Here is a 17,737-nt window from a genome sequence, read left to right as displayed (position 1 = left end):
AAGCCACCATTGTCCCGTTGCTGCAGCATGGCCACACAGTGGGACTTGAGAGCTTCCATGGGAAGACAGAGGAAAGCCAAGAAAGCCTCCTTAGTGTGTTTAGTGCTAGCCAGGCTTTTTAGGTCAGTGTAGCTGTGCTGGCTCCTGCACGAGGACTGCTCTCAAGCATGGCTGCTGCAGCTTGCTGGACCCAGAGGGCAGAGCAGGATCCCCACAGGGAAGTCGCCTCTCTCAGTTCTGCCCTCACCCCATCTCAGTGCTCCCTCCCGTGACGCACAGGACCCACGGGGCCCTCACACGCAGCCCGCAGCCACACCTGCGCCTCTGTAGAACACGTCTCTTCCACACCCCACTGGCTGCCCTCTGCGGAGGAGGAGGCTGTGGGGCAGGGGACAGAGCCTTTCCTGGCCCCTCTCAAACCACCACCCCACACGGTGAGCTCGAGGGGGGTCGGCACGATTGCACGTGCCTGCTCCCCCAGAAGGGACCTGTGGCGAGAGAATTGTGTCCCAGCATGGGCCGGGAGCCCGCACTGCTCTGCTGCCAAGGAGTCAGAGCGAGTCACATCACTCCCAAGGCCCCTCAGCCCAACCTCTCTCTCGCTCTGCACCGGTTCTTCACAGCCAAGGCAGCCCCCCCTGCGCAGAGCTGACCCGAGGGGACACCATCCTGCTCGGCATCGCCGCGCCGTATTAATATTTAAACAGTGAGGAAGAGATCCAGAGACTTTGATTTCTCCCACTGGCCAATTCAAGGATAATTGAACTGCATGGGGAATTTCAGCATTTCAGAGTGAAATTTTGTTCCAGTTCAGAACAAAACCCAACCATGCCGCAAAGCCTCATGAGCGGGATCGCAGCCCAGTTTCAGGCAGCCTCTCTGCAGCAGTCAGGCAGGTGAGCAGCACAAAACACAGCCAATCTTGAGCAGGTCCCACCAAACCCTCCCCCCCCAGAACACAGGTAAAAAAATAACACATTGCTCATTAGGTTTCTTCTGAATATTTCCACGCAATTCCAGATTTGTGACCCCAAAGCAATGTCTATTTATTCTCATCACACCCCTCCGGTGGAGGCAGCTCCTGCTGTAGAGGCAGAGCAAGTGAAGCCCAGTGAGTTTTAATCCGTGCACCCAGGGTCATGCAAGGAATCAGGAAGAGAGGTGACACGAGCCCAGTGTTTCTCGCTCCCAGCTCTGGACTGTGCCAGCCACTGCTTTCTCTTGCATATAAATCACTTTTCCCCACCAGTGAAGGACAGCTGGTCACTGAATGGGAAGTGGCAGTTGGTCAGCAGCCCACAGCAAGGCTGCACACCAGCTTAGGGTGGGAAGTGGAGAACACCCAGAAGAGACTGCCAGGGGATCTGGGCCAGCTGAATGGAGATGTAGCAGTTGGAATCTGGCCAGAGCAAAGCCCAGTGCTCCTGCAAAACAAGTTAAAAATCCCACGGGAAAAAGTGTCTCCTTTGCTTTTTCCAGCAGAGCAGGTACCTCTGCCAGAGCTCTGCAGGGCAGCTCCAGGCAGCAGAAGTTTCTTCATGACCACTGTCCACAGCAGCAGCAGACAAGAGCTGCCAAGCAGCCCTTACAGCTTGAGCACAGCTGCCAAGCGCCACAGCTGACCTAACCCAGCCAGCCCCTTCCAACTACTGGCCTTGGCAAGCAGAGATACCGAGTTTTAATCAGTGCACAAAGCAAATGTTAGAGGTGGCCTTGAATTTAAACCTCTACCACAAGTTTCAAGGTTTGGAGGGAAAGGTAAGTCCCCAGGGCTGAATTTATCTCTGATCTTTGTTCCAGGACAGAGATCTTTTATTACAGCAGCCATATCAGTACACAGACCCTGCTAGTATAGACCAAGCATATCATGTCTTAACACGCTTAAGAGCTGGTCTGATTTAACTGCTGGTGTGGCAAAGCCAGCAAGAAAAACCCCTTCCCTTGGAAAACCTGGGCTAGCAGAGAGCTATGGTCCCAAGAGGCAATGCCAATCACACTGACACAGAGCATCTCAGCTAGCAGGTTGAGGATATAGAATCTTCTTCATGAGACTAGGCTGAAGACAAAATCCTGTGGTCCACCTGCTGTAGCAGAACAGACCCTGTTACAGCCTCAAACAGCTCCACCACCACCACCCCAAAAAAAGCACTGTGCAACTGAAGCTTACACTATTGCAACTGTGCAGGTCTTCTGGATTTATTATTTTACACTAATGTTGCCGACAAACAAAACCATGTCCACAAACAGCAGCAGTCAAACCAGGAACGCTCATGGGTGTTCTTGCCACAGAAAGGGGGATTTCTCTTTGAAAATCTTCCCAGGGTGAGGGAGCTGAGGCAACAGAGCAAAAGAGAAAGCAAGTAACTCCAGAATATCTCTGTTTAGATTACAGCCACCTTGGCAAGCTTTTTCCTAATGTTTAAATATGACAGTCGCTAGTCCTAGTTCAGCTTCAGGCCCTTCATAGCTCTGATCCCAATCGAAGTACTACTTTCACAAGGCCTTTATCAAAAGTTAGCCCTGGCTACTCCATCCAGATGAAAGATATCCTCAGATGCCTTGTCCTCTCTGGCAGGGGCAGTGTTACAGCCTGTCTAAACTAATAGCTGACAGTTCCTAGACGTATTTACTTAGCTGAAGCTGTAGCTTTAGATGTGTCCCAACTACTTTTAGTTGTAAAACATGATGGACCTGAGGCATTGTGTCAGATTCTTAGATATGCACCACTTCCCCTGCCACTTCTAGTGAAGACTTTTTCCTAAGAGCATGAAAAATATTTGCCTCAAGGTGAAGTGAGATGCTGCTCTTAAGGAACTAGATTTTATTTTGTACCAGCTGGGATAGGCCACCTGTAGGAAGCGGTACAAACAAAATCTTTCTTCTTTGAAAGTAGTGGAAAGAAAGAAATACCACATCTGAAACACAGTGGTAGAAAAAAGCCCAACCTCATGTTTGAAGACATAGGAATGGACAGTAGCACGTATGGGTTGCTACGAAGCAGACCGGGTGAACCAAAGAAAGTTTCGTTTTCACCAGTCAAGAAAGCATAGCAAAATTACTCTTGAGGCCAAAGGGATTTTACCCCAGTCCAATAGTGATTAAGAGGCAACCAGGGAGCAACTTAGGAGACTGAAGAGTCTCCTTACCTTACAGCAGCTGCAGAGACTGGCTCATTTCATGCCGTAGCCCTTCCTTCCCTCCCCCAGATTGCACCTGCACAATGAGAGCAGATCGAAACCAGTCTGTTCTAAACCATGGTCTCATTTATTTTCAGGGACCCAAAGCGAGAGCAAGGCTGAGACAGCATAACCAACAGAGAAACTTGTTTCTCAGCATGACTGCCTCTCTCTGGTGGCCAAGTCCTGGCTGGTACCTTCAGAATCACAAAGCTAGCTGAAAGTAGGGCATGCCCATTAAGCTTCCTATCCTTCTTACACAGCCAGGAGAGTTTGCATATTTCTTTCTCCTTTGGGTTTTAGCCAGTCCAACCCTTTTGGGCACCATAACACAGCTGAATGGTTCAGCTCCTTTTGTTTCAGCTGGTAAACAACCTAGCCCTCCCCTGCCAGCAACAATGAAACTGGATCTGGGATTTGTGTGTCCTCTGAGCAAGGATACAGGCTTTGTGCCTTGCTGAGCTGTCTTTACAAGGACTGCCAACACTCACAGCTGATTAAGCCTGCAGTGCTGCTTTCTGCTTTTTCCTGCTCACGGACAGATGTCAGAAACAAGCTAAGCGAAATAGTACACACAGCTAAAGCTCTGCACCTACCTACATTAAAGCACACTACTGGGGAATAAATTAAACCAGGAGGGAGCTTAACACATTCTCTCTGGGCTTCATTTCTACCTGGCACGCATTTCTGGGTAAGAAACATCCCAGCGTTTCAAGAAACATTGTATTCCAGAAGGTGGCTCAAGTGGATATACAGGAAGATTTGTATTTGGAAAGCTTTTGCCACCACCCCGTGGCTGAAGCCGTCACTGCAGCCCACCAACTAACTGAAAGTTCAAGCTGTGAGCAAGGACCTGCCTCCCTGCCAGGGCAAACCTGGGCAAGTGCTCATAGGTCTTCAGAGCCAGTGCCATACCGGAACAAAGAGCATACAGCTAGTTATTAAATAGTACACATTTTATTAACTTACAGCTCCGTAATAAACTACTGAATTGCAGTGAGAATATGGTTATTCTCGGCCTAATAAAATAGGGTTGCTTGCTATCCTTGATTTGCTAGATGAAGCCCTTTTCTTTACAGATCTATAAGAAAGCTAAAATGCTCAATTATCGTATTTGGTCCCTTCCTCCCCAGTTAGGTATCAGCCATGGAATACTGAGCCCTTCACTGGGCAGACACTCACACACCTGGATCACTAACTGCCCGCTGAAGTACAACCCTTCTTCCCCATTATTCTCTTGGTGGGGAGACAAAACCTAGCAGCCAGGTTTCATGTTAGTCCAAGGTACTATATTTCAACTGGAAGGAAGCAGGAATCTGCTGCCTCTTCTCTAGTACTTTGGGAAACTAAGATACCCAACGTGATATGAGGCATTTGGGATAGTAGTGTGTTCTTCTGATATTCTCTCAGTAAAACACATAGCTCCCGGGCACTGGGGAAGTGGGCGAAACTCAAATTTGACCATGAAATGGGACTGAGATGTAATAATGGATAGGAGTCTCCAGTTCAAACTCCTCTCCCTGCCAGCACCTCTACATTACCAGCTGAACAGAAATCAAGCTTTTCTTGAGAGATTAGCAACTAGGAACAGCTCTGGATGAGTGGTCGTGACAAATTAGACAAAAAAGCTTCCCAGTGTGATGCCAACTGAAGCAGCTTGAATGCCTGAAGTAAAAATCCTGATGAATGTGGCTCAATTATCACAATGTGAAGCTAGTAAGAGTTCCTCAACATAAAGTTGAAGGTCAAGGCAGAAACTCCTGGTACATGACCAGCACAGATCTGTAACATCCGGAGAAGTCGCTGAGCAGTGGCAACTCGTGTCCTTTCCAACTGGAAACAAAATTGAGAAATTATTTCAGCAACAGAAAATAAAAGCAGTGCAAAGCTGTGATAAAATAAAACCAAAAACAGAGCAGGCATTAAATATGGTTCAGAGCAGTCAGCTACAGAAAACTCCAAACAGGCCTGTTTACTCCCCTAATGTTAAGGAAGGTACAAAGTTGTCAGCTGAAAATCCTGCAGGGCTTGCCAAAGGCACAGATATTACTTGCTGGTAGGGAAGTGGTCTCTGAGGATGGAATGATGAACACACAGAAATGTGAACACACATTTACTGAACTCTCCCTCCAGCTTTTCAGACCAAACAGGTAATTGGAAAGAGTGGAGTATCAGATGGCAAAACAGTCTGTGAAGCAACAAAGCCTGCCTAACAGGAAGCATTATATAGACAAGAGAGTCACGTGGCAAATAACAGCTATGGGGCTCCCAGGAAGAGAAAATGCCTCAAAGAACAAGTGTACCGAGGCTTTGTGTATCAATGAAGTCTTTATTAATTTAGACTTGGCTTCCCGAGGCTTTGAAGTAGCACAGGAATGAGCAGGTAATTTATAAGACTCATTTCAAGAACAGCCAGACCTCTGTACCTCTGCTACTCTTATAGAGTCTCTGACACTTAAGACAGTAGTGTATGTACATATATTTATTGTTAAGGTAATGATGCTCCTGAGGATCAGAGAGCACTGGAATGCACAAAACCTTACAGACACCAGATCAGCACCTTACCTCCAGCTCACAGTATAGCACAGGACTGCAGTAGACTTCTCCCAGTTTCCAGATGGAACTCATTTCTACACTGCAGTAATTCACCCTGCCAACTATAGAAAAAGATTTCCCACATTACAAGACACACATTCAACATTCAGTTAAGAAAAGTATAGGGAATTCCACATGCACAAAATCATCCAGAACTAGCTTTGAGAGCACCATAGAAGATAAGGCAACAGTGAGCAGTACAAACAGAATGGTACAAGACTCACAATGGACTTAGCACAGAAGTCTTTCATATTACTAATGTGGAACAGTAATGCCACATTACCAAGTACTGTAACATTACCATTTTGGATAAGGGACTGGTACACTATTATCAGCACAGTCTGAATCTTCCACTCATTAGTAGAAGCCCTCCTGGCTCATGTGGTATCACAGGGTACTCAAATCTCTGAGAAATTAACTTGCTCAGGAGAGCCATAGTACAGGACAACGCTAAGACTCTCTCACCCCAGAATTAGGCCTCCTGAGCCAAAAATTCCAAGGACACAGGACCTCTGGTCCAACACTGAGCAGTACCGTCTGCCTGCTCCATTTCCTCAGAGCTGAAGCAGGGAGGATACAGGAAAACACTCTCTCTATTTGAGGCAGTGGGGGAGGAAAAGAAAGAGATTAGAGGCACGACAGGGCCAGACAGTACACAGCGGGGATACCAGTGTTGTATTAAAACCATACTTAATAGTTTAGTAGCTCATCCATTTAAATGCATTTTATTACCACAGTATCAAATGCTCCTCACTGCTTATTAAGATAATCATTAAGACAGATCTGCAAGAACAGATAGAATAGAATTCTACAGTACCACAGGAAAAAAATACAAATCAATAACACAAATCATATTCAGGGATTAGGGACAGAGAAGAGAGGTCATACTGGCAAAAACAAGGAGAGGGCAAGTGAGCATGAGACGAGAACCGCATTTCATCTAAGAAGACAATCAAAAACCCCCACAGGTGAGTTCAGATATAATTTAAACAAAGCTTTTGACAAAGCCACTGGCTTCCTTTGTCTTGTTTCAAGTTAAGTCACTGCTCTGTTTTAAGGCAAGCAACAGTGAGTTGTGCTGCTTAGAGAGGGGGAAGAGGGCAGATGCCATACATACCCCCAGTGACAAGAAAGCATACTTTTCCCAGGAAGAAGCTGGCAGCCACATGAGCTAAGGAAGCTTCGACATTCTTCAAGCTGTCAGAGAAACACAGATAATCCAGTTGGACAGGGAGGTAAAAACAGTTCAGCATAAGGACAAACAGAATAACTTTCAGAAGCACATTTAGAAAGCCAATGATGTTAACATCTGCTGATCTGAGAGCTGGCAGAGTTACGCTCTGTGCTAAAAGCATGGCATGAGAGCTCTCTGTAATACCCACAGCTGTTTAATAATCCATAACATATCCTTTTCTACCCAAGACTCAACAGTTAGACTTAGTTTGAATGGTCTCCTCTGTGATTTGCGGACACTAAGCATCCACATTCATTAACATCCAACAAGACTTCAGCACTACTTTGGCTCTTTCAGAAGAGCTAGCCCACACACTTCCGCAGCACCATTTGTGCTATAAGTATGCAGCTGGGCCTGTCATTTTTGGTAAATGAGAGCCCAGGATCATCACTCACAAGTTAAGTAAATAATAAAATGCTGACTTCTGTGCCTTAGCAAGTCTTTACTTCTGGCCTGGGGACTGAAACATTTCTACAAAGATGAGCACAAGATGAGAGAAAAGGGATCATCCCTGCAGATCTTTCTCTTTTACCTAAAGACATCCGCAGTGCTGATCCAACTTGACCCACAGTATCAGTGAACTGGGGACACAGATGCAGCAACTGGCAAGTTATCTGGCAGCACTACCCAGTGTACATCAGCCCTCTGCATATTACAGAACTTAACAGCATGACCATCATTTCCATCTAATTTTAGAGACAGCATCTTTCCAAAGCTCAGTTCCCATCACCACATATCTGTATTTGAGAATAAATTTTGCCTTCTCTGCTATGGCAGCTTAGTGCACAACAGGCATGTTATTAGACAGAGCAGAACTAATCCATTGCTGAAGGCCAGAAAACCACTGCATATATTACTGAGCTGTTCCACCACAGCAAGTCTTGGCTTTGAAATCCACTATTCAGCAATTCTGACACAGTAAAAAATATATATTCATTTATCAATCCAAGAAAGAATATCAGTTTCCTCTCTTGGATTTTTGTCCTTCTTTTACCTGTATTTGGTCTTGACGTCAATCATAAACACAATCAGATCTATTCTGGGCCGAAGATGATCCCCCTCTGAAGGTAAGGGGAGGGATGTAGCAAGATGACTGAAAGAGAATAAATTGTCCAGTTTAACCAAATAGCTTGGCAAGACATTATCCACTTAACCACATCTGGATAACCATCACAGTTCACCATGTAGCAAGTTACCAAAAAAGCACACTGAACATGCAGGAACTGAAGAGACACTGCAATTCTTTAACTGGTATTCCAGTATCATAGGCCTACTCTTAGTTTCCAATAGCCACAATGGTACTTGCTAGACAAGCTTGTTTACAATGGGAAGCTTATTAGAGCATAACAAGACTCACGGAAGCATTTGTTCCCAACAAATCCATACAGCAGTCATTTAATTGTTGAGAAGAGTTCTTTCTAACAAACTGAGCTCCAGTACTTTACTGATATATTTTGCTGCCAAGTTTCATTTAAAATTCATCAGTGCTTTGCTGTCATGTTCCAAAGATACTGCTCATGGTCTCACACAGGAGAGGCTACCTTCTCTGATGCCCTTGATAGAGGTGTGTTTTATTCACAAAACCTTAAAATAGCATATTATCACTAATACAGCCTTATAGATGAAGTTTTAATTCAGAAAGAGCTCCTATTATATCATTACCCTCCTTTTTATCCCTTTCACTGCATCAGGAGTTACGAGATTAGTTGATATTTCCTTCTATTCAATATTACCACTGCTGATACAGCTGTTGGAAAAAATACAGGGTGGGGATTTTCTGTGTGTCTTCCCACTACAAGTAAAAAGAAAAAAAGAGAAAAGCTTCAGTAGTGCCTCTCTGGGCCTTCCACAGGGAAGAGTATTGTCAGCATCATATTTTTAGAAGTTCACCTGAAAGGTAGATTGAACAAAAAATTAAATCCCAGAATTTCAATCCCTCTCACAATCCACTTCCTCTCTGGAAGCCAAGAGAGAAACACTGGTTTTGGTCTCCTAGGGGAACATTACTTCTAGCAATTAACTAAGGACTTAACAGCTTTCCCCAGCAGCCACAGACCACAGTACACATTCCCTTCTACTAATCACATACAGTTTGTACTTTTGTCTGTCAGTCTCCGCATAAAGGTGTGTTGCTTCCTACAAGTAAGGAAGCTAGGATTCAACAAAAACATTCTGAAGCAAACAAGAGATATGAACAAAGTGTCCTCGAAAGACACCTTGCAACACAAACAAGCTTATCAATTTAAAGTGCAATTTAGTGAGAAGCTGTGGTGAAAGTATCAGATCTCATCATCTGGAAGCAGGTGCGGAGCTCCCCAAAACCTCCACGATTTAGAATTCTACTATATACTATATTCTCCCATATGAAGACAGGCTGAGAAAGTTGGGGCTGTTCAGCCTGGAGAAGAAAAGGCTGCATGAAGACCTCATAGCAGCCTTCCAGTATCTGAAGAGGGCCTATAAGGATGCTGCAGAGGGACTCTTCATCAGAGTCTGCAGTGACAGGACAAGGGGTGATGGGTTCAAACTTGAACAGCAGAAGTTCAGGTTAGATATAAGGAAGAAATTCTTTACTGTGAGGGTGGTGAGGCACTGGAACAGGTTGCCCAAAGAAGTAGTAAATGCTCCATCCCTGGCAGTGTTCAAGGTCAGGTGGGACAGAGCCTTGGGCAACATGGTATAGTGTGAGATGTTCTTGTACATGGCAGGGGGGTTGGAACTGGATGATCTTAAGGTTCTTTCCAACCCAAACCATTCTACAATATTTAAATCAACATCAACAGATGATGTCAGTAGCCTCCAGATATGCACTGCGGAAGCGTTTTTTCCCTCGAGTGATAAGAGACACAAGAACCCCAGCCCTGCAGTTCTTCTCTCAACAGCTGTATCTGGTAGGTAGTCTTGACAGAAAACACTGTATTTCTTTGTAATGTGTATAATCCCAAAGAAAGGGAGCTAGGGGTATCACAGCTGTGACAACTGTCACAGACTTCTGCTTCCCTAATGATACTAGTGCAGGAACTTATCTTGCTCTGCAGCACGAGCATAAGTTTCCATGCCTTTAGGTAGCTACCCAGCTGTAGTAACAGTAGCCATCTGGTTATGGTACTCCACAGCTCAAGAGAGGCTGCAAGATTTGAACAGAAAATTGAGTTATTAATGTACTATTAGCTAGTACAGATATCCAAAATGCCATGATGAGAGCAATACAGTAACTAACTGGCTAGTAGATCATTAGCTCGAGTTTGCCTTTACTGCATAGCCTTGGATTACAGCAGCAAAATAACAAAAATCCCTTCTAAGAGCTGAATAAATTCTTTCGGTTTTTGCAAGAGAGCTGTCAAGGACATTTCATCATAAAACATTAGTTAATCAAGCTTTTTAAGAGAGGGCTTGTCAAGAAGCTAAAGTTGAAATTCTAAATGCATCTTAATAGCCTGAGGAGGAAAAGCACATGCATGCCTAGAAAATGGAAAATGGCTATGAAGAGCATCAAAAACAATGGACATCTTTCAGCAAACCTTGTTTGGTTTCAAAGAGTTGCAAGCATTGTACTTATCCCATTTTGTCCAGGATGTTAAATTCATGTATATGCCTATCTCCCAGGAGGGGAAAAAAAATACCTGTGCTCCTCTCACTCTCTTGCAATTTAGTAATCAAGCATCTGTGCAACATCCAAAGGGCAATGGTATGTGCAGAGTGAACATGATGAATGTGAGCATTATTTCCACTCCCACATCTAACCATGCCCAGACTGCTTGTCCTTGTCCTGGCTTCAGCTAGGACAGAATTAATTTTCTTCCTAGTATCTCGTGCAGTGCTGTGTTTTGGCTTTAGTCTGAGAACAATGCCGATAACACACCGATGTTCTAGTTGCTGCTGAGTGATGCTTACCCTGATGAAGAACTTTTCTGTCTCATCCCTTGCCAGTGAGGAGGAGCACAAGAAGCTGGGATGAAACAAAGACAGGACACTTAACCAGAACTAGCCAAAGGGGTATTCCATACCACAGCATGTCATGCCCAGTATATAAGCTGTGGGGAGTTGGCTGGAAAGGGCCAGCTGCTGCTCAGCAATGAGATGGGCATCAGCCAGTGGGTAGTGTGCATCACTTGTTTATTCCTTCCTCTCTCTGGAGAAAACATAAAATATTACAACAATACGAATACTTCCTATTGTTATAACATTTTATTTTTACTTCAGTTATAAACCCGTTCTTATCTCAACCCATGTTTTTTTACACTTTTCCCGGTTCCCCTCCCCATCCCACCGTGGGGGGGGTGAGGGCAGTGAGAGAGCGGCTGTGTGGTCCTAGGCTGCGGGCTGGGGTTAACCCCACCACGCTGGAGGCGGGCAGCGTTTCCCTCCCGCAGTAACGCACTTCAGCGTTTACCAGAGCACGTACTCTGCAGCAGAAGCTCCGTGAATCCTCATCACAGCCGCCGCTTTAGCTCCACCTCTTGGACAAGGCGGCAGAAGGGCCAGGTACGATCCCCCTCCCCACCACTCACATGCTAATCTTGAAGCTCTTCTTCTCCTGGAGCATCGCCTTCGCCAGCTCCTGCTGGAGCCCTCTGTCCGAACCCACCAGCTGCGCGGGCAGAGAGGGAAAGCGCGGTCAGAGGCCGCTGGCAAAAGGCACCCGCGGTGCCGGGGGTCGCGCACTAACCGGCACCACAGCCAGCACGGCCGTGGCCCCTGACGGGAGGGAGGGGGTCGGAAGGCGCGGTACAGGCGGGCCCAGGAGGGGGAAGCGGGGACGCGGCGCAGGCGGACCTACCAGCAAGGTGGCGGAGTTGAGCACCGGGAGCTTGTCAAAGGGCTGAAACACCGCCATTACTCACCCGCCGGGATTCAAACCAGCGTAGTGACGTCCACGTCGAGGGCGGAGCTTCCAGCACGCATGCGCATTAGGGAGGAGCGCGGGGCAGTCGGGGGTGGGTTGTGAGAGGGGTGGGTTGTGAGAGGGGTGGGTTGCGGTTATCACCGTGCAACTTCCGCCAGAGGTTGTGGCTGCGAGCGCTGCCCGACCTGGCGGTGAGCACTGACAGGGATAGGGCAGGCACAGCTCCTGTGGGCAGCCTGTGCCAGGGGCACCACCCTCATCGCGAAGAGCTGCTTCCTGACACCAAATCTCAGTCTCCCCTCTGTCAGGTTAAAGCCATTCCCCCCTGTGCTGTCACTACTTGCCTTTTGTCGTGGTTTAAACCAAGTCCCCCAACTCCCGGAGAGTTAGGAAGGAGAATCCAAAGAATGTAGCCCCCACGGATTGAGATAAGAACAGTTTAATTGCTAAGGCATAACACAAAACCCCTACTGCCATTTACTACTACAAATAATAATGATACAGCAAACAGCAAGTGAAAAGAATACAACACCCCACCAGCCACCGACCCATAACTCACTCCACCCTGCCTGGCCGAGCACCGCGTGCTCCCTCCTCCATTTTCCTCTAGAGCTCTACCCCTCCAGCCCTCCCTTTCCCGGTATGCCTCCTGGGCATCACGTGCTATGGTATGGAATACCTCATTGACTAGCCTGGGTCAGGTGTCCTGTCTCTCCTTCCTCCCGGACTCCCCTCCTCCACCTGGCTGGAAAAAACCTTGAACAAAAAACACCCTCAAAACATGCTCAAACCATGACACCTTTGTAAAAAGCCCCTTTCCAGATTTCTTGTAGCCCCTTTAGGCACTGGAAGCTGCTCTGAGGTCTCCCCAGAGCTGTCTCTTCTCCAGACTGAACAACCTCAGCTCTCTTGGCCTGTCTCAATTGGAGAGGTGTTCCAGCGCTGTGGCCATCTTCATGGCCCTACTCCGGACTCATTCCAAGAGCTCTGTGGGCGCTCTTTTGCTGGGGACCCCAGAGTTGAACACATTACTCTAGGTAAATATAATAGCTAGGGAAGGGAATGTTCGTAGCAGCACACAGCAGCAGCACTCAGCATTGCATGCCAAATCGTCCCATGTGAGGTTCTGCAGCAGCTCTGGCAGCCCCAGTCTCCATCCTACTCTTTCATGAGCATCTCCCCCTTACCCTGAGGGCTGGCTGGCCCCTGGCCCCAGCACTCCCCTGTCCATGAGACAGGCAGGAAGGAGCCTGTGCTGAAGCACTGCAGTTCTGGAGGTAGGGCTGAGCTTTCCTTAGTGCAAGGTCAGAGCAGGAGGATGACTTGCACTGATATAAAGGCCTCAGAGGTCCAGTGTCCCCCCCAGTGGCCTGTGGTCTCCTTTGCTGCATCTCCTGCTCTTTGGCTCATCCCCAGGTTTGGCTCCAGCTTGGTGTGGGGCAGGGTTCAGGACCCCCTCAACTCCCTGCTGGGGCTGGCCCTGCCTCCACCATCAGCCAGGTTACCTCTGAGTGCCAGATGTGCCATGGGGAGGAGGAAGGCCACAGGAGGATGAAGACATCTCCCCCTGCTGCAGCAAGCAGGGGAGGGGAGGCGGAGGGGAGTGAGGGGGGTGTAATGTAAGCTGACATCACATGGCTGCCGTGGCTTTTTTGATCTTGACAAAGGCAGACGGTTCCGCTCCTCCTTGCCAGCATGACACAAATTACAGGTGAAGCAGAAGAGATTACAGGATATTTCTGGTTGTTGTTGAGTTTGATGGGGGGAAGGGAGGACAAATCCAGGGCAGACATGTCCTGAAGACGAGGCAGGCAGACGCGGTAAATAAAGAGACCCAGCTTGCGGGTTTTGGGGAGATGGAGAGCAATTAGGACAATGCTCCTTTTGGGCTGCTGAGGAAATATGGTAAAAGCTCTGGCACCCACCTAAAAGGTGTTTGTCCTCTTTGTGCTCCTGTTGCCTGCTCTCTGGCAGCGCATCAGGACCTGGGTGGCTTCAGTGTTTGATGGGGGAGATGCTCGCTGTTCTCTGTCACTGCAGGCTTCCTCCTTTACACAGCATGCTGTCTGTTGAGGAGCAGCGGGTCCAGGGGAGCTACCACCAATCCCACATTTATTTTTCCTTGTCCCTAACAGGTTTATTGGCTGTTCCTGGGCAGAATTCCCTTTGCAGGGCTGACCCCCACCTTCCTGAGGGGACACAGAGGTTCACCCCACTCCCTCCTCTGTGTGCCGCCTTCACTACATGCTTTAGCCAGAGGGGCTCTTAGCCCCTTACCAACAGAGGGGTTAATGGGATGGGGGGAGTGCAGTGGTACTACCGTTCCCTGCCTGAAAGTCCGGGCTTTGGCAGAGCAAATGTACTGCTGGGATGAAAAGCTGCTGACAGACAGCTGGCACTGCGAGCGCCAGGCAGATTCACTTTGCCTACCTTCCTCTTTGAAATGCGGGCAGGGATTCTCCACGGGGGGTGCAGAGCCAGCGGAGTGAGCTCACCTCTGTGGGGAGCCAGAGGGAAGAGCAAGTGTCACCGTCTTGTACCCTCAATGGCTATTTACCCATAGACCAGGGGTGTAAAACAGACCTAATGCCAAAGGGTAGCATTTATAAACTGCTTTACATGGGAGAGAATAGCATAAGGAGGTGGAGACTCAGACTGGCAATGTGCCTGCAGCTCTTGTCTAGATCTGTAGCTTGGCAAGGGGAGGAGGTGAGAGGGTTGAGACACAGTTGGTGATGGAGCCTGGGGTATATTTTACATATCACTGTATTGGCTGTGTCAGGCCGTTTCACCACTTTCCACCCTATTTCCAGTTTACAAAGCAGGAATAATGAGTCCATCCCCCCTTCTGAGCGGTGCAGGAGAGCTGATGTAAGGATGTCAGTGCTCTGGCCCGCAGCTCAGGCAGAAGAGACAAGAGCAGGGCATGATCCAGAAGGGGAAAGCTCTTGATAGTACTCTGTGGGGCACTGGTAGAACAAACCATTCAAAAAATGAGTAGAAGTGTAATTGTAGCCGATGCGAAAATACTCTGGTGCTGCCAATGAAGGCAATTTGCACCAGTGAGACTTGGCCTGGCCATCACCAGTCCTCTCTGGGAATGGTGCAGTCACTTCTGCAGCTGTACAGCACCAGCTGCTAGAAAAAATGTTATACAGCACACCTTGCCCTTGTGTGTCCTTGGCCACTTTGCTGTGTACTTCACCCGGTGGGTTGATGACTGAATCTTGAGGTACTTTCTCTGAATGATCATAGAACCACAGAATGGTTTGGGTTGGAAGAGGTCTTAAAGCTCATCCAGTTCCAACCCCCTGCCATGGGCAGGGACACCTTCCACTAGACCAGGAGGCTCCAAGCAATGTCCAACCTGGCCTTGAACACTGCCAGGGATGGGGCAGCCACAGCTTCCCTGGGCAACCTGTGCCAGCGCCTCAGCACCCTTACAGGGAAGAACTTAAATATCTCTAACCTAAATGTCCCCTCTGTCAGCTTAAAGCCATTCCCCCTTGTCCTGTCACACCCTTCTCCAAGCAGCCAGAGGAGCAAAGGAGACAGGCTTTGGAGATGGTCTTGAAAGCAGTGCTGACTCCAGTTGTCTCAGTGCCCACTCCCAGATCTCCTGACAGTGGTGGCTTCATCCCAGCCCCATTCAGCACGAGTTTTGGAGATGTCACCTGGCCATGTTTCACCATCTCTGAGCTGACCTCTCACAGTCTTGCTCAGGAAGCTTGCAGAACACAAACTCATGTGTATTTCATTGCACTTGTTCTCTCACTAATAGACAAAAAACAGTATCAGTTGCAGCAAGTGCTAATTGTTAGGGAAACTAATGACATTTCCACATATGTTGCTGGCAACTTCAGCTTCCTTTGGCAAAGGCTCCCGCCAGCTATCATTAGGCACAGGGTAAGTCTGATTTTTCCATTCTGCTCTTTAATTTAAGTCACCGCACACATTTCCTTAGCTTTTTGATCAATTCAGCAAAGCTTCTCAAATGAATTTCCTTACTGGAAGCTGCAGTACACCCAGAAGGCAGGCTATTCTGCTTTTCCACCAGAGTATCTGACTTATGCCCTGCCATGCACCCAGGGTGCCTTCTGCATCCTGCAGCAACTCACTCCCCTCCAGCAGCTGAGCAGGGAGGTATTTCTGTGACTCTTGCAAGAGTTTTGCCCTCTCCTGCAGCCGTTGGGGGAGGCTAGTTTGACACAGTCCAACTTCTCCCATGCCTCTACCAACCTTGGGAGAGTAATGTTTGGGGGATTGGTGCTGCTTTAAAAACAGGCAGACTAGTGTCTGATTATCTTGGAAGATGCTGATAAAAGCCTAAGGGATGCTAAAGAATGCCAAGAAAACTCGTTAGGAAAAAACTTGGTGACACTTAATCAGGTTTGGGATTAAGCCAAGATCAGTATGTTGTTCATGCTGTGATTTCTGGGCATATGACAGTCGGGAAGCATGTGGCTGAGGCTGCCCAACCATCTCCTTTTTCTCCAGCCAGGGCTTTTGTCTGAGAAGGGTTTCATGCTCTGGCTGGGTGGCCCTTTCACATCAAACCCAACCCCATGCTTGCCTTCATCACACAGGTGAATCTGTGGCTGGCCAGACATATGGAGAGAGTCAGAAGCTTGGTGGTGGGCAAGTATCCTGGAGTGAATGGGTTTGAGGAGCTTGGGTGTGTACAGCCACTTAGGGGCTTCCTGCAAGTGAGGTGGAAGCGGCTGGAAGTCCCCCAGTGCCAGGCAGAATGATATGCACATGCTTATGCCTGGAAGATGCTGAGTGGCACACAGCAGCCTTATTCATAGTGAAAGCTGAACAGCAGTGAAGCGTTTCCATGTGGTTTGATCTGTACATGGAGCCTGGAGCCATCTCAATGCTGTACCTCTTGTCAGAAACCAAAGGATGTGACAGCACCTGAGAGCCCTGTCACAGGCAGCAAGAGCTGCCATAGAGTCAGAGGTAGGGGCTCTGCAAGCGTATCCCAGCTCCTGTGCTCATTTCCTGCTGCCTCCAAGGATACTTTGGACTAAGCTGGGAGGGCTCTTGAAGCAAGGGTGGCTGCCATGTCATGACATGTACTGTGCCTTTGCCTACCCTTAGGGTTTGCTCTGGGAACACAATAAATAATATCTTTTCAACATCTTATTTTTTCTTTTAAATCTGTTTGGCTTTTGGTTTGTCCAAACCACATTTCTCCCCCAGTACTGTCAAAACCGTGAGGCTCATGCTTTCCTCCTAATGCACTGGGATTAGTGACACAGTTACTGCACTGGTGGTCAAGGTGGGTGTCATGGTTGAACTTCAGTGAGGTTAAAATTAAGGTGCAATTACAGGCTTCTCTCTGTAGGCACATGGCAACCATCTAGAGTGCCTACCAAATGAAGAAGGAGTCAGTTAATCCTGATGGATCTGATCCTCCATGCAGATATCCTGCTAGGTAGAGGGGTATATCAAGCCTATACTCAATACTTGTAAGCTATGACGAAGTCACATCAAGTAGAATTGGGGCTTGGTGGGACAAAAGGAGGATTGGGAGGAAATGGTGAAGTGTGCCAGCCATCTTCCACAGCTCCTAGCACAGCCCTTTCCCTGCATCGATGCATGAAACCCCAGTGCAGACCAGGAGACAGGTCCCTTGGGTTTATCACCTTTGGAGCCAGCAAGCACATGTGGGCTCTGTGACCAACTTGGGGAGGGAATGAACCCCTTTGTGCCTGGAACACAATCTACTGGGAAGCCAGACTTTGCACCTCAGCTCCTGGGGTATAGGCAGGTAGTGGGCATGAATGTGGGGCTCAGACAGTCTGGTGGGTATTAGTAGCCCCCAAGCCTTGACAACCACCCCCTGCAGGCTCCTGCAGGTGTAGGACAACCTGTAGGACA

The 17,737-nt window shown here is 47.9% G+C and overlaps 1 protein-coding gene across 2 annotated transcripts; it reads right to left on the bottom strand.

Moving 5' to 3' along the window:
- Positions 1–2,257: 2,257 nt before the first annotated feature.
- On the bottom strand, positions 2,258–11,921 carry CENPM (centromere protein M). Of its 2 annotated transcripts, none has more exons than XM_031050188.2 (6): positions 11,850–11,921; positions 11,517–11,596; positions 8,000–8,098; positions 6,889–6,968; positions 5,742–5,833; positions 2,258–5,009 (listed from the first exon to the last, which is right to left on the bottom strand). In XM_031050188.2, the coding sequence occupies exons 2-6, from the start codon at positions 11,549–11,551 to the stop codon at positions 4,890–4,892; spliced, it is 426 nt and encodes a 141-aa protein (XP_030906048.1). In that variant the 5' UTR covers positions 11,552–11,596; positions 11,850–11,921; the 3' UTR covers positions 2,258–4,889. The 2 variants fall into 2 exon arrangements, with proteins under 2 accessions (XP_030906048.1, XP_030906047.1); XM_031050187.2 differs by having other exon boundaries at positions 11,786–11,856.
- Positions 11,922–17,737: the final 5,816 nt, after the last annotated feature.

This window comes from Melopsittacus undulatus, chromosome 5 (genome assembly GCF_012275295.1).
Source record: "Melopsittacus undulatus isolate bMelUnd1 chromosome 5, bMelUnd1.mat.Z, whole genome shotgun sequence".
NCBI lineage: Eukaryota > Metazoa > Chordata > Aves > Psittaciformes > Psittaculidae > Melopsittacus > Melopsittacus undulatus.
This window is presented reverse-complemented; position numbering and strand designations above follow the sequence as displayed.

What these genes read in the sequence shown, in the direction of transcription:
- CENPM (XM_031050187.2), bottom strand. Translation starts at nt 11,842, where the DNA reads ATGGCGGTGTTTCAGCCCTTTGACAAGCTCCCGGTGCTCAACTCCGCC. An exon ending in TCAACTCCGCCACCTTGCTG is followed by an intron (nt 11,597 to 11,785) that starts GTAGGTCCGCCT and finishes CTGCCCGCGCAG; the next exon opens with CTGGTGGGTTCGGACAGAGG. An exon ending in ATGCTTTCTTGTCACTGGGG is followed by an intron (nt 5,834 to 6,888) that starts GTATGTATGGCA and finishes CTTTTTCTATAG; the next exon opens with TTGGCAGGGTGAATTACTGC.